Source organism: Oryzias melastigma, linkage group LG7 (assembly GCF_002922805.2).
Source record: "Oryzias melastigma strain HK-1 linkage group LG7, ASM292280v2, whole genome shotgun sequence".
NCBI lineage: Eukaryota > Metazoa > Chordata > Actinopteri > Beloniformes > Adrianichthyidae > Oryzias > Oryzias melastigma.
In genome coordinates this window covers 32,803,344-32,820,237 of record NC_050518.1, presented here as the reverse complement: position 1 = coordinate 32,820,237, position 16,894 = coordinate 32,803,344, and the positions used below count along the sequence as shown (strand labels likewise).

At 47.3% G+C, this 16,894-nt stretch overlaps 1 protein-coding gene across 1 annotated transcript; it reads right to left on the bottom strand.

Annotated features, from left to right (window-relative positions):
- Window positions 1–5,172: 5,172 nt before the first annotated feature.
- Window positions 5,173–16,894, bottom strand: mthfr (methylenetetrahydrofolate reductase (NAD(P)H)). The gene is made up of 12 exons (XM_024263884.2): window positions 16,544–16,894; window positions 16,176–16,431; window positions 14,883–15,121; window positions 12,606–12,716; window positions 12,343–12,536; window positions 10,198–10,448; window positions 9,002–9,136; window positions 7,723–7,903; window positions 6,625–6,807; window positions 6,453–6,554; window positions 6,267–6,386; window positions 5,173–6,177 (listed from the first exon to the last, which is right to left on the bottom strand). The coding sequence occupies exons 2-12, from the start codon at window positions 16,415–16,417 to the stop codon at window positions 5,962–5,964; spliced, it is 1,974 nt and encodes a 657-aa protein (XP_024119652.1). The 5' UTR covers window positions 16,418–16,431; window positions 16,544–16,894; the 3' UTR covers window positions 5,173–5,961.

Below are 16,894 nucleotides of genomic sequence, written 5' to 3'. Positions count from 1 at the left end.
TGGATGATGATGGATGGATGGATGATGGATGATGGATTGATGGATAGATAATGATGGATGGATGATGGATGGATGATGGATGGATGATGATGGATGGATGATGATGGATGGATGGATGGATGATGGACCATCTGATCTGTAAAGTATCCCCAGAGGTCTTTAAGTTTTCAGCCTAAATTTAAATGTCCTCCATCAACATATGAATACCACAAGAACATCAGAATCATCATTTTCATCAGAGTGATTCTTGAATGAAGTTGTAGAACTTGTTTTTTAAAGTAGGACATCATTCCACACATTTCTTCCAGGCTTCAGTGATTGTTGGGCTTCTGTCTCGGCCTCTGCAGCCGTCACTGTTGTGTCTTGAAGCCTCAAACTATATTAAATATATTTATGTTTACGTTTCATCAGTGGGAAAAGCTGAAGTGACTCCAGTCTATGAGATCCTCACACATGGAATCAAACTCCGTTCTTCTTGATCAAAACTGTCTGTGGAAGTGATGTTTTCAGATAGAGCAGACGTCTTTTTCTTCTTCTATTTTTATTATTTAACAAAGTATTTCTTCTTGTTCGTTTTTATTTACTGTAGGGTTTAAATCATTGTCTTTTTTCCATCTTGTTGTGTGTTTTGTGTGTTTTTGGTGTGTATTAGAACCAAGTGTGGGATTTTGATGATGTTCTGTCATGTGTTCTACTTGACTTTTAGGACAACAACCAGGTTTTGAACATTATCATTAATAAACGTTAACATGAAAACATTTGTTCTCTATTCATGACATCAAAAGTTATTAACTGAAGAGTGTCAGAAGACATTACTGACGTCCTGTACACAGCAGCTGAGAGACGTGATGATGCTCAAACCTCACATTCCCTCAGAAGCTTCAGACCTCGTTGCATCTGGAATAAAATCAAATAAAAACCTTCAGTTTTTATTTGATAGCAGATTATCTTGGTTCATAAGAAACCCTGAACACCCTCGACCATCGATCAGGTGACATAAAATACAGAATATAAATGATTGTAGAAGAAGATCAGAAAATCATCCAGCATGTCCGTGGACTTCAGATTGGTTCCAAATGTTACGTGTTTGTTTTCGAGTGAACACATTTTAGCAAATACAATCCTGTCTCTGGATGAGGGGTGTCTGGGTTTAAAAAGCATTCATGCAGTCAAACTCCAGGCCTCGAGGCCCGGTGTCCTACATGTTGTCCAGCCTGCCTACCATTGAAGCTCCTTATTGGCCGAACACACCTGATCCAGGTAACCAGCGCCAGATAAGACAGGATTCTGGAAAAACCTTCACAGGCACATGAGCCTGGCCCCTCTGGGCTGGATTAGAGGGTTGTAGAACAACACCTGTACTGCAGGTGACTTCAGATCACCTTAATCTTCATGATCAACTTGTGTCACATGTGAGAAATGGGCTCTTCTCGTCTGTAGACAAATGTTTTCACCTCTGCCGTTCTCCTTTCGTTGTGAGTCATTGACCTCCATCTGTCCAGCAGTGAAATGGAGCCGCTGCATTTACTCAACCAGGACTTGAACACTAGAGGGCGCCAGCAGCTCAGATCCACTTTCTTCTCCTGCTACTTTAAGGTCCAATGTAAACTCAGATGGTGTCACAGTGACGGTGATGTTTCAGCAGATCTTTATGTCTGAGTCCAGTTCAACACGATCGATCCGATTTAGTCTTTCCACCATGTTTGACGGGTCTAATTTCTCGTAGACGAGAGGTTCGTAAAAGGGCTACACACAGAAAAGGAACGTATGAATCATCAGGACCACACCAAGAACGAGAAAGGCTCAGAATAGTTCCTTTTGATGGAGATCTAACCACAACAGCCCGTTACAGGTAACCTAATTTATCCTTTATTGTTGGACGTGTCTCCCCTCTTTAAGATGTTTTCTCTGTTCTCCTTAGAACTTAGAATAAAGGATTCTACCTTATTGAATTATGTCTGTGAGAAGAAAGAGCATTTTCTGAGTTCTAGTGTTTGTTCCTCTCCCTGATTTATGTACCTGGAGCTTTTGTTAAAAAGGCAGTCAGTGGTGAACTGAGATTAACCTTTAACCCAATCATGACTCATGACTGAGATCAGCAGAATCTAAATATGAAAACGACATCACTGAAGTCATTAACCTGGAAGAATTCACGTTCTTTATCAGTCTGATGCACGAGGATGAAAAACGACTCGGGTATGGAGGCTTTTCTGGGAAACATTACAACTTTAGGTGAAAAGGTAAAAAGGATACAGGAACTCTTCTGGAAGAATTGTCACAAACAAGCTGTGTCCTGAAAGAAAGAACAGATGAAACAATGAGTGTGCTGGTTCAAACAACAAGACAAACCAAAGGAATCCGAACCTCAGCCAAACATAAAATGAGTCATGGAGACCTCTGACCCGTCACGTCGACCGTCAGCAGCTCCTGCTAATGACCAACCAAAACTACCTAAAGGAAACAAATAAACAAAGCTCTCAAACTAAGACTACCAAGGTCCAGCCCCAAACTAAAATAACCAAACCCAGCAGTAAAAGACTGCTGAGGACAAAGAGAGGAAAAACCACACCAACAAAACCCGACCTGCTCCTGCCTGCTTTGGTGAGGCCTCCTCTGTCTTAATTAGCCAGCAGGTCCCAATTAAGGCACGTTGTCCACACCTGCCAGGTGAGCAGACGGACTGGATGGAAAAAGGTCCAGCAGCAGCAGGACGTACCAACATAAACACTAACTACGTTTCAACAAGGACAAGCTCAACCACAGTAACATCAGCTGGTAAAGCAGGATGTGTGGGGTCATCACCATTGACTGTACATGAGAATAGGACTGGGTGACTCCTCCCCCTGGTGTTCTAAACAGGAAGTGGCTCCAAGCAGCCAGAATCCCATAGACCTCTACAGCTGTTAGTCATTAGAATAACCATTCTTGATCTGATACGTCAACATCTTCTTGGTAGATGTTATAACTGTTTATTCAAGTCATAAACTGACCAATCAGATGCCTCACAACATTCCAACATGTCATTATTGGATTTCGTGTAGCCCACTTTCAGTGGAAGGGGTGTGGCCTTCTAACAAGCTGACTCCTGATTGGTGAGAGTGGTTACCATGGAAATGCTGACCAGACCAATCGCTGCTCACTGATACTGTTTGGCTCCAACATGGCGACTGAATGAACTCATTTGGTTGGAGCTGAATTCATTTCGATTGGATGACGAGACGTGTGCTCAGTCCAGTTCTCTGATACAGTCAGTGTTTCTGTTCGTTCAGTTACCCGTATCCATGTTGGGTCTGGAACAGCGAGAGCCTTCAGTCAGCTGGAGCCGCTCTGCAGGCGTCCTGAGAGCCTCATGATGTCAATCACAGCGACAGAGTAAAACACGTTTTTTCATTTGTTTCTAAACGATAAAAGTCTGGAGTGAGAGCGCGACATTTCCAGCGGTCACGGCTCACTGTGTTCTGACTGAAAGCAGGTCAGAGGTCACAGCTGAAGCTGTTACTCCACTAAACTTTAACCAGGCTGAGATGACCGTCCTTTGACCTGTGTGGACGCCGCTTATCGGAGGATGACGCTCTCCAGCGATTCATCTCATGAACGACAAGAAGACAGAATGTGGATGATGGACAGACGGCGGAATAACAGACAGACAGACAGGCGGAATAACGGACAGGTGTACAGACAGACAGACGGACAGACAGACAGACAGACAGGTGAACAGACAGACAGACAGGTGGACAGACAGACAGGTGGACAGACAGGTGGACAGGCAGACAGACAGGTGGACAGACAGACAGGTGGAGGTTTTAAAACATATGAACAGTTCCTCTGATGAAGGCGAGTCCTCCCCCGGTCCGCCCGCCTTCGTCCCTCTGCTGCAGATATGCTTCCTGGAAGGCAGCCGGACCGGGTCAGAAGTTCTTCACGTTGAGGATGTAGCTTCTGTGCTAAAGGTCAGAGCCGTCTCTGCTGATGCCTCAGGTGAGGCTTTCAGCCTATTGGGGGGAGGACCTGTGTGCGGCGCCTCTTACCATACATGCTGGCGGCTGTGACTCCGAGTGGAAAATCCCCAGCATGCTGCCTGCAGGATCGCGCCATCATCCGGCCTTTGTACTGTAGGCGGCGGGACGGCAGGCGCGTGGTGACAGAGACACGCTGCTGTGGTGAAGCGGTCTGCACGGCTGGAGTTGTGCAGGATGGAAATCCCTCCAGAGTTTAAGGAGTTTGGAACAGAGTCTGAACATTGAAAGACCTCATCTTGTGTGGAAACCAGCAGCAGCTTTATGGAGCCGCGGTCTGCTCAGAGATCATGTTTGGTGTTAAATGATGAAGGTTGACCTGCTGCTCGTTCTCTCATTCATCCATGCTAACACTGGAGTCCTCAGGAGTGAGTCTAACAGGAGTTTACTGCATGTTTGGTTGCAGCTCAGTGTTGCTCAGAGAAACCAAACAAGCTGATAATTGTCCTCCAAAGTGGTCAAACCGACAGAAACCGGATTCCTGATCAGAGAAATGACTGAAGTGGTTCCATCATTTCTGTGTTCTATAAATACAGCTGGAAACAGAGAGATAATAGTGATGCTCTGCAGTCAGTAGAAGAAGCTTATTGGTGAGGTCAAAGAGAGACCAGAGGACTAATTCAGAACCTTGAGAACCGATACCAGCAGAACCACCAACAGAACCACCTGGAGAAACTAAAGAGCTGGTGCTAGACCTCCACAGGTGCTCTCACTCTGCTGAACATCCAGGGAAGGACTTCAGAGTCTTCCAGGTACTTGGAAATTATGGTGGAGAATCAGTATTTGGTCAACAACAAAAGTTCATGTCAACACGTTGTAATAATCTCTTGTGAACGATGACAGCAGACAAACATTTCCTGAAACTTCTGTTTTTTGGTCCATTCCTCCATACAGACCTCCTCTAGAGCACAGATTTTCTATGGGGCTGAGGTTTGGAGACTGGCTTGGCCACTCCAGGACCCTGAAATGCTTCTTCTGAAGAAACTCATTGGTTACCAGGCAGTGTGTTTGGGTGGTTTGATTTAAAAAAAGTTGTGAGAAGGACATTGAGGGAATGTTGATGGTTTAAAAATATGTAGCCCCCCCATTTAGTCATTTATAGTTCTGGTCCAGCTTAAAAATGTTTTGTGTACCTGTATTAAACAGTTTTAGGTAAAAAAAATAAATAAAAAAAAAAATAAACCCACCATGGGCTCCACATGGGATTCGACCCCAGGAGCTTCTGGTTACCAGGACTGCCGCTGCAAGTTCAAGCTCCCTTTTAACACCGACCGTCTCCGTAGTGAAGACATGGGGGGGGGGAGTCTTCTTCAGCTCTCTGTCATCTATTTAATGAAGTATAAAAGTAACGTCTGTCATTGGCTGATTTTCCTTCCCCTGCTGGTCTTTGGGTCATTTGTAGAGCTCTGTGATGGAGAGACCCTCAGTGAAGAAACAAGTCAGTCGTAGAACGAATCGTTTGTTTCTACTTTGATGAACGTTTCTACAGCTACAGTCAAACTGAGCAGATACATCCACGTTGTTTGGAGGCAGTTTTATTGTTGTCCTTGACAGTTTGAACCCTTTAGTCGTAGCTTATTTATGAAATGGACTTAACCTCAAACACTAAATATAAAAGGATTTCCTCTAAAGAATATAAAAATGTGCCATTTGTTAATGCTTCTAAACCTCCAGTCTGAAGCTAAAAAGTCTTTTATGAAGGTAAAAACGGTTTCACAGACAAATGTCTTTTGAAAATAGAAGGCATTTAGCTAAAAACATCATTGTTCCAGTCGACTTTTCTTAAAAAACACAATATAAAACAGGCTTCAGGAGAGTTTTACCACATTGTTCCGTCCACTCATCCTAGAAAAACATCTACACTACTCTTAAATACGCGGCTACGGCGGTTCTGCTGTCAGAAGAACACAAAGCGCTTCCACAGAGGCTTGCTTTATAGTTTCACTCAGACCGTCTCGCTGTGGAGCGGCTCTGGTGGAGCGTCCAGCAGCTCGAACATGTCGTCAATGACCTGCCACAGACAGTTCTCCAGAGGGAAGTCGTTATCCACCAGGTTGACCAGGAAGTAGTTGTCATGGATGTACTGGATGATCATTCGAGAGGGAGACTCGTCTTCATAGAGCTTGGCCCACTGCTCGATCCACAGGGCGAAGGCCTCGTCCTGAAGGAGACAGCACCAGTCAGGAGATCGAACTCCATGGAGATGTTTCAAAGACAGAACCCACACATGAAGAACTTCTAGTCGCTCACCTTCCAGAACATGAAGCTCACCGGGTCCACCACCGTGGGCTGGACGATCTCCCTGCCGGGGAAGATGCCCCACGTCACGGCGTTGGGCCGCATGTCGGCGGCGTTATTCAGGTTCTGGTCCTGCACAGCAAACGCTCATGACGCTCACTCTGTCACCAGGTGGGAGCACGTGCACACAACACTTACGTGCACGTTGACTATGTGGTAGTTCACCCGCGGCTCGTATTTCTTCAGCACTTTCAGGAGAGCCGCCACATTCTCACTGGAGGTGAAAAACTCCAGGTACGCCTGCAGGAATTGGGACGCAGAATCAGACCAGAACTCCTCCCCCCACCCCCCACACCCATGAGGCTCATACCTTCTGGAAGACGTAGCCCCCTGCAGGCCCCCAGCCCACGACGGGATCTGTGGAGGGTTTGCCGTTGATGTTGGGTTGGGAGTTGATGGTCAGGACGCCTCGTCTGTTCACCTTCTCCAGCTGATCCTTCAGGAGGTTCGTCTCTGGAGCCAGAGGGTCATCGTTCCACGGTAAGCACATCACCTAGAAAGGAGTCAGAACCTCAGTCAGTCCCAGAGATGGGTCTGCTCAGCAGAAGACCCAACAAGGAACACCCTCCAGAGGTCTACGGAGAGCACCTGGACTCAGGTCCACCTGCAGCCTCTCAGGTGAGTCCATGCAATCAGAGCTCACAGAGAAGCTGAATGCCAAATAAAAGACGGAGTGAACAGGTAGCACCAACACGATAGGTCGACTATTTTAATAGTCGATTAGTAGTTACTTTATATTCTATGGAGTCAGAGTCTAGTCAAGTTAACCAAAGTTGTTGAGTCACAGAGACCAAAACTTTATCTTTAGTGGAAAACGCTCCGTATTTCAGATTCTGACCTCATTAGATTTAATCTTTTTTAATCCAGAATCTATTGAAGGACAGAAGCTGCTCAATTCATTAAACGTTTAAGAAACTATCATCTTAATTGTCTTTATTTGTAGTTATTTTAGAGCTAATGGTGGTTAAGATGTGTGCTTTACATCCACTTTGTGCAAAAAAAACTTTGATTAGTCGACTATTATAATAATTATGGCAGCTCTACCGACAGAGCAAAGATGGAGAGATGTGAGCGTCTTTGTCATGAAAGTCAAGAGGACTTTAAAGCTTCAAAGAGACTCAGCCAGTGATAATCACAACAATGTTCTCATCACTTCAATGAATCCTGAAATGTTCATCTGCATTTCTGGACCTAATTTCACTGTGAGATGAACTTATTAACCATCATTCCGTCTGTGCTGGAGCAAACGTCGGTCTCCAATAGACTAATAAACACTGGAGCTACCATCAGAAGATCTACAGTAGTAATTCTGTGTTTATGTCAATCTGTGGTAACAACCATGAGTGTTGCAGCAGCAGACACAGGTCAGCATGTTCTGCCTCAGCAGGACACCTGGACTTCCTCCCACCTTGTGTCCGCTCTGGTTGGGCTGAGCCGTGATGTAGCTGGTGAAGACCTCAAAGACGCTTTGCTCATTCTTCAGTTCCTCGCCCCACATCTGAAGGAGAGCCTCTTTAGAGGACTTGCTCTTTAAGTAGAACAGGTAATAGTCGTTCAGTTCACCGAACGCCGGAGAGCTGGAGTTTCCCCTGAAGAGGAAAGGACAAGATTGGGATGATCTCCAGTGTGTCCAGGTGTTCACTCGAGTGTACAAAGACTTTCTGCAGGAAGTGAGGACTTATTTCATGTTATTAACCTTTATTTAACCATGAAAAGTCCCATTGAGATTACCGATCTTTGTCAAGGGAGTCCTGCAGCAGTCATCGGGACGATCGATGCAGAAAACATTGAGAAACCAACAGTCCAGTTCGAAGACTAGAACATTCACAGGTTCAGTTTCCTCTGAGAGAAGGTTTAAACTCAGATTTCTGAATCTCCAGTTCTTCACTGAATGATTCTGTTTCTCAGTATTGGCCTCTAAATGTCTCCACTAACTAAAGACCAGCAGATTCTGCAGATAAAGTGCTGGTTAGAAGAACCAGACGTGCCAGTCAGAAGGTACGGGGTTCTTCTGAAAGCTTGAAGATAATCAAAGAGCTCACAAAGAATGATTGATCAAACACAAACATATGGAGCTAAATTAGGGCCAATATTATTTGAAACCCAAATAAAACAGATTGAAAAGGCGTTTGTCTAAAAAAATGTAAAATGTTCAAAAACTTGAAGCTATTCTGAAATAAACTTCATCATTTTCAGCTTCATTGTTCTGTTTTCTAAGTTTCATAGCTCAAAATTTCCATTTTAAAACTTGGTTTCAGTTTGAACTCTGAGGTGGAAACTTCAGTCGCGGTGCGTTCACCGACTCTGAGAACTGGAGTAATTACGGTCAGAAAATGTCTGTTTAGTCTGTGCTGTCACAGACTGAAGACGGGTGTAATAATCAGAGTTACCACCCTCGTCCATTTTGACTGGTGCTCCGGGTTAGCCCCGCCCCAAAACGCCACAACGCGGCCAAAAGTTTTGAAATTAAAATGTTCAGATTCAGAAAAAAAAAGATTCGAAACGGAAAAAAAGTTTTGAAGTGGAAATTTAGCAACACTTGAAGCTGAAAATAATGAAATTCGTCTTAGAATAGCAAACAGTTTTGGTCATCAAACTTCATGAATCTCAATTCGTTTTATTTGGGTTTCAAACAATGTCGGCCTCAGTTTGTCTCCGCAGAAACATGAGGTTGGAGCTGTGGGTACCATCTGCCGTTGGGGAACTCGTCCCACTCCTGGGTTCTGTAGATGTAGCTCTTGGGCCTGGAGGCCCAGAAGATGGGCCGGACGTCCTCCACCTTCCGTTTGGGGTTGGCGCTCACTGCCCAGGGGAGGGGCCGCCTGCCACCAAAACAAGCCGAGATTCAGGCTCATGTCTCAGTCACTGGTGCCCAACCCTCAACCCTCAGGCTGTGGACGGTACCGGCCCGCGGGCCACTTGGTACCGGCCCGTGGGCCACTTGGTACCGGCCCGCGGGCCACTCGGCACCGGGCCGCGGGTCACTTGGCACCGGGCCGCGGGTCACTCGGTACCGGTCCGCGGCTCACTTGGTACTGGGCCGCGGGTCACTCGGTACCGGCCCGTGGGCCACTTGGTACCGGGCCGCGGGTCACTTGGTACCGGGCCGCGGGTCACTTGGTACCGGCCCGCGGGCCACTTGGTCCCGGGCCGCGGGTCACTTGGTACCGGCCCGCGGACCACTTGGTACCGGGCCACAGGCAGAAAAAAATACATGCGTCATGTTAGATTATTTCCGTTTTGTTTTTTTTCTGATCCTGAAGGAAGTTTAATTTTGAAAAACTGCCAGATTCTGTTCACGACTTCCTCTTCGGTCACATGACTCAAAGCGGATACCTGGACTGCTAAGCTAGCAGCACAAAGCTAAGAACAACGACCAAACAATAAAACTTATTTGGAAAGTTTCTGGAGGAAGAAAAGAGTCAGTGAGGAAACGGGAGTAAAAACCTTTGATCCACTTTGATGTTAATCTTCATCTAAAAGTTCAAACATTTTACAGGGAATGAGGAGGAAATCACATAAAGCTGATGATTTATGGAAACTTGTAAATTTGAGAATTTTCCTACAAAAATCTGAATGAGGATCAGAAACTTTAACACAGAATGTTGATTAAAATGAATGAGGATTAAAGTAAAGACTAAATATGATGTAAATGTTTGTCCTGAAGGAGAATCAGAATCTTGATGTTAACATGAAATTCTATGGGAGAAAACTCCGTTGATGTTTCCTTCATGGACCTTTTTTAAATCAGAAACGACTTCTAGGTTGAATCTTCATCATCAGTAAAATCCTAATTTAGACGTTTCCAAACAGGAGGTCTTGCAGTAGCGCGTTATGCTGAAGCCCGTCCGTCTAAAGCTCGCCGTCGGCTGCACTGACGTACCGCGGATCTTCCAGCCACAGGCCCAGCTGCCGCAGCACCTCCATGGTGGCCACCTCCCGATTCAGCGTGTAGAAGTGGAGACCCGGGACGTTCCCGGACTCCAGCAGGACGCTGCACATCTCCACCGCCAGGTGGATTCCATAGTTACGGATGGCAGCGTCGTTGTCCTTGATGGGTTCGATGACTTTGGTGATGTCCTCCGGCACCTCCAGCTTGGACAGCTTGACCAGCTGACGTAAAGACTGGTAACCCTGGAGAGGAGAAGACCAACAGGAGCTGGTTCAGCCAAAAGCCTTTTGGTTTGACTTCATACGGAGACATCAGGATTCAACTCTTCAACTTTGAGTCGGTCGAATCACAGATGAACACGTTTGCACTCAGTTTCTGTTTAGTGCAGAGCGTTGACCAAAGTCCAAAACATGATAAACAAACAGCTGATATATTTTGGACACATTTGTTTGACAGCCATAAACCTCACAGCTCCAAAGAAAAGTATGTTCCAACATGTTCTGGTAGAATTTGTCTGAGGAGGACATTCATAAAGAGTGTTGGAGGATTTCTTTATCCTCTGCTCCATTCTAACACTAAATCAGACAATAGATCCATGAACGTCTTTGTGTTCCTGGTCTGAGCTGAGTCTGGATCAGAACTGGACGGCTGGATGGAGACGATTTTTCTCGCCATTTTCTGCTGTGCTAATGTTAGCTTGGACAGGTGAGAACCTGTAAGCTAGCAGGAGACAGTGTAAACAAAGAGCTGATGGGAAATTAGCAGAGGCTAACCTCAGCACCAACAGCCCCGCCCACAACTCTAGCAAACTCCTGCTGCTCTGCAGAAACTGTGACTAGAAGACGACGGGGTTTTAGATTTTAAAACTCCATCGTCATAATTAGAAGACCTCTGGGAACAGCTCTACAAGAGAAGACGACACGGCTGGAGTGGGACTTGAAGAACGACCAGACATTCAGGAGAAACTCTCCTCTCAGGTCAGAGAAACTCCAGAGAAACTCCAGAAATGTCAGAGCGGCTTCAGCCTGGAGGTCTCAGTACAGTTACGCTCTACAGAAACCCAACGGACCTTCAGAGCTCAGAAACCTGGTTCCAGTAAACCAGCAGGTGAACATCACCTCATCCAGAGCGTTTCTCCACGTCATCCACAGACAAGCTCAGACCAATCCATTCATGAGAACCAGAACATTAGATAAACACGATCCAGGAGGACGTAGATATAAATCAACTCCATGTTTTTGGTTCACAGCTCCACACAAAATGAGAGCAGACTGTTGAACGTGGAGCTCAGGTATCAGCAGCTCCGCCCACAGTCTGATAACAGGTGATAAGTCTGAACAGATTCCTCGAAAACCTTCAGCGTGCTCATGGAAAGTGTTCGAGTCACATGACAAACAGGTCCATCTGCACTTCTACAGCCGTCATCAAAACGTTCCATATTTTCTGTTTCCCACCGACTGAAACGAGCTTGGAGTCGTTTTAAATCATTAGATGTACGCCGGACGTTTGGAGCTCGACGAGTGGAGACTAAACAACCAGAATCCTTTAGTTCCTCCAGGATCTTTCATGATTATTGCAGAAGTTTTTAAAAAAGCTTTAGAGCTTCAGACTTTTAAAGTGTGTTTTAACTTCCCAGTTTATTGACTGAATAAAACATAATCATGCACAGCTCCTGTCTAAACAGAGAGTTTAATGAAAACTGTCGTTTTGTTTAAGAACTTCAACAAACATGAATGGAATTCTGATCATTGTTTTTTAATAATAACAACTGTAACTTTTGAGCAGTTCTAAACCAGCAGACAGGTTGGTGAGAATCAAGACTTCTTTCAGGGTTGAAGGTTGCAGAGTCAGACTGATGACATGCTGGAGCCTCTAAACCTGATTGGTGGAGACGGTTTGATGGTAGAACACGGATTGGCTGCATGACGTCGTGTTAGGATGAGAGGAACTCGGTGCAAACACCTTGGAGGGAAACTATTCGCCCCTTGAAGCTGTCGGTGGATTTCATGTTAAACCCCGTCAGCTGCCTTGCTCACAGACACATCAGACGGTTAAATGAATCCATTTCAGAATAAAAGCTCAAGAACAAACAAAGGAAGAGCAGCTGTTGTGCTGGTAGAGCAGCTGAACAATCACCTGGATGGGAAAGATTCCAGGTAAGATGGGACACGTTATGCCGATGGCTCTGCAGTCGTCCAGGAACTTGAGGAACGTGTCGGCCCTGAAGAACAGCTGCGTGATGATGAAGTCGGCTCCTGCATCCACTTTCTCTTTCAGGTGCCGGAGGTCGTCCTCGTAGCTCTCAGCCTCGGGGTGACCTGTGGGGTAACCTGCGGACACACAAGACCACCTGCTGAGAGAGCTTCAGCTTCAAGGGAGAGCAGAAGGTGGAAGCAAACCTGCAACACAGATGTCAAAGTAGTCGTCAAACTCTGAGCGGATGTGCTTCACCAGGTCAACAGCAAAGTTGAAGCCCTCCTCCTCCTCCTCCCAGTCTGTTCCTATTGGATCTGTGGAGAAACAACAACTCCAGCTTCAGAGTTCCTCCGACAGAACCAGAATGACAGCCGTTGTTTGAGACCAGGAAGCGAGATGAAGATCAGGATCAGCGTCTTCATCAGCAGAGAAGCTCATCTTCAGTATGTAGAGCTGCACTTCAAGAACACTCTGAACGTGGCTTCTGGAACACTCCTCTAGCGTACGGAGCTCACTCTGTGCCAATATATCGATGCTGTGATATTTAGTCCTCACAAGTATCGACGTTTGGATTTTCTCTTGAAGAGTTAAACGCCGTCCTTTGGCGAGACGTTCCTTTGGGGCAGATGGGGGGCGTGTGCTGAACCCATGTGTCCTACTTGAATTATTTCATTTTGTTCTGGTGATCACAACAGTTCTGCACTAAAGAGCGACACAACTGTTCATGTTTATTATTGTTAACACTGAATTTACAGAGAATTCCAGTTCAGTTGGTTTAACTTTCAAATGTGTTTCATGTTTTCCACGTTGAGGAAACGGAGTAAAAACTCTCGTAATGAACACGAGCTCTGAGCGCAGGATCCCGAATGATGACGGTTCAGTGGTCGTTTGGGGGCGGTGTCAACGTGCACAACAGTGTGCTATCACTTCAACACCATCAAGCGGAGCTCACTGTGAGGCTGCAGAGTGGCACATGTGACCCCGGCTGCAGCGGCGGTCTGTGCTCAGACCTGCAGACCCTGTTCAGACACAAACCTGTTCATGTCAGCGTGTCATCTAGAGGCTCATGTAGACACCTCAGGGTATCTACAGTCTGACTGAACTTTTCTTCCTCGACTGTTTGAACCCTAAAAGTGAGTTATGGACCCTTCACACGACTCTTTTTACACCGACGTTCTTCCTCAGGTGCAGCAGCATCAACGTTGGCCCCTCCCACATCTTCATCTAACAGGAACGTTTTTAGTCCCGTTTTATCTGCTGGAAGGGAGAAGGACACTGTGACAGATCATTGCTCGCAGCATGAACTATAAACATGGATTATCCGTGATCTGTAGGGATCATTCACGGTCCGGCCCACACGTGCCCCCCTCCCCCACTGCACCCCTCTCGTGCGCATTATTAAAATCATTCGTCTGTCCGCACCGACCGAAAGGAGATTCCTGTACGCCGTCTTTGTTCTAACAAGCGTCAAAGTTGCTTCCTGATGGTTATCCAAAAGTGTTAACCTGATTCTCCCGCCGCGTGTGGGAGGAGCTTCCATCAAAAACGTTTTGGAACTCGTCATGGAGGACGTGGAGATCAGGTTTATTGAACAAAAGCATCGGAGCACGTCTGTGTCTGGATCCAGAGCAGCTGTCCTGCAGACGCCGCTCCGTCACAGAGACGTACCGTCAGGGGAAGGCAGTACGGCAACCCAGAAGGGTCAAAAATCACCAGGAAAGGGGGGCGTGGCAGCACCTCACCTGATCTACAGAGAATAATCATTATTTGAAATATTTAAATGTTCCCACAGTTTAGATTCAATACTATTATCAATACAAAAAACACTATAAGTTTTATTTTAACTTCATTTATGATTTAATTTGGACATGGGGGGGGGGGGGCTGTCTTGATGACCATGAAAATTCTACTTTGAGGTTTTAAATGTATTCTACTGTTCATTCCTCACTATAACGAACCCAAAGTGGTATTTGGATCCGTTCATGGATCTAAGATTAATCCTCTAAACATCTCCACTAAGGACTTCTCTGACGACCAGATCAACCACAACAGCAGATATAACGTTTTAACCATAAAGCTGAAACATCTCAACACACAGACAAAGGTGTCGTGGATGAAGTGAACATGCAGAAGATACTGATTAGTAGACCTTGAACTTTCAACCACAAATGTCCTACAAGCTGCCAGTTTGAGACCCCTGTTAACAAAAGGATGATGGGAAATGAGTGCTGACTCACTTCTACACCAACAGTTCAGAGGTGAATTACTGATAAACTCCTGCCGCTCTGCAGAAACTATGTCCTGGAAAAATACACAGTTTTGGGGCTAAAAACAGCAGAATCCTGATTAAAAGACGTCTGGAAACGATTTAACAATAGAGATGATCGGGGTGGTCCTCAGACAGAAGACTGTCCTTTGACCCCTTATCCCGAAGAGTTCAGTCTGGATGCTGAGAGGAACGTGATGGGGTTCATCCGTACCTCCTCTCAGGGCCATGATGTTCTTCAAACCCAGGTGTTTGGCTTTGGCCAGGTAGCCCGTGATCTTCTCTCGGGTTTGGTTGCAGCAGGTCAGGTGCAGGACGCTCTCCAGGCCACAGTAGTTGACCGCAGTGCTGGCGATCATCATGGAGGAGGTCTCCTTATCCGAGCCGGGGTCTCCTGCTGGATGCCAGGTGACGTCGATGAACAGCGGTCCTCCGGCGCCCATACGGTCGAATCTGAGGAGTACAACACATCATCAACACATCATCAACACATCATCCTTACAGAGTACTGCAGTGAAAAGGAGGTTTGTAGCATGTTTCTAATGACATTTTAAATCATTTAAGACTAAAACTGCATTTCTGAACATTTATTGATTTAAATTGAGATGATCAGGAGCAGATGAAAACGCTCAGGTTTGTGATGCAGCTACTGCCATGGGCGGGGCTACTGCCATGGGCGGGGCTACTGCCATGGGCGGGGCTACTGCCAGGGGTGGGGCTACTGCCAGGGGCGGGGCTACTGCCACGGGCTTGGCTACTGCCATGGGTGGGGCTACTGCCAGGGGCGGGGCTACTGCCACGGGCTTGGCTACTGCCATGGGTGGGGCTGCTGCCATGGGCGGGGCCAAAGTCTCCCTGCTCCGCTCCGATCCTCCCCCATGTTCATCTTCGTTTCACCTGAGCTGGCACTCCAATGTTTGCGTTTTGTTGAGCTCTCAGCGACGGAGAGGGGGACGGGGGCGGGGGGGCCAACAGTCCCGCCCACAACTCAGAGGCAAATTTCTAATGAGCTCCTGCTGCTCTGCAGAAACTATGTCTAAAACCGACCCATGCTTTTGGATTTTGACCTAAAACTGCATCATGATAATCTCAGAACAGAAGAACATCTGAGCAGCGGCTCAGTGCGGTTCCGCGGTTCCACCGGCTGAAGGATTCTGCACATTTCTGACACTAGTTTAAGACACTTGAGAGAACCAAATGAGTCCCGTCTCAATAGAGCCTCAGAGAATCATTCAGGAAAAGTCTGACAGCAGACAAGAACTTGAGGCCACATGTTGGGGTCAGAGGTCACGTCTGTTCTTAGTGCTCATCCTCTGTGTTTAGTCCTGATTATGTGCGTATTCCTGGGCTGATATTTAAAGGGGCTAAAAACAGAAAAGGAGACAAGCAGGCCATGACATGAAGCTGGTTCCACGCAGCATGATCTTCATCTGGAACGGTTCCACGCAGCATGATCTTCATCTGGAACGGTTCCACGCAGCATGGAACCGGCTCTGGTTCCGCTCACCGTGAGATCAGGTTGACTGCCCCGCTGCCGGTGCGCGGGGGGAAGAACTCCAGCGAGAACCAGCGGTCTCCGGACTCGGTCCTCCTCCGCATCTTGTCCCGTAGCCGGTCCGTGCGGTCCCCGTCCGGCAGCGGCGTGGAGCACCGGGAGCTGTCCTTGGAGCTCTCCCCGCTGCTGTTGCTGCCCCCGCTGGAGTCGCTCCGGCAGGTCTGCCAGCCCCCCTCCAGTCGCTGGTTCACCATGACGGCTGACGACGCTGGAACAGACAACAGGCTTCCTTACTGGACCGGACCGGGACCGACGCTCAGGTCCGGTTTCCGACCCCAGCAGGGTCAGGCTGACCCACGTGTGAACCCACACCATCATACCTCCTCTTCCTTACAGCTGCCTCCCAACGGCGTCCGGAGGTGAGAACGAGTCCGTGACGGAGGGACACGCGGGTTTTATAGACTGGGTGTCTCTCGCGAGCACGCACATGTGCGCGGGCTCGCTCCCTGGTCGCAGCAGCTAGCTAAGAGCAGCACCGGAGACGTTAGCATGCGGCTCGCGGTCGCGCGGACGGACCGGAGCGGCCTCGGCTCGCGCGGACGGTCAGCTACACCGGAACAGCGGAGACACGCGGCAGATTGGGCGGTTCTGGCGGCGGGGTTTCCTTTAACCGGGACCGAGGAGAATGAAACCGGGACCGAGCCTGCAACGGTGATGCGTTCACTGATGCT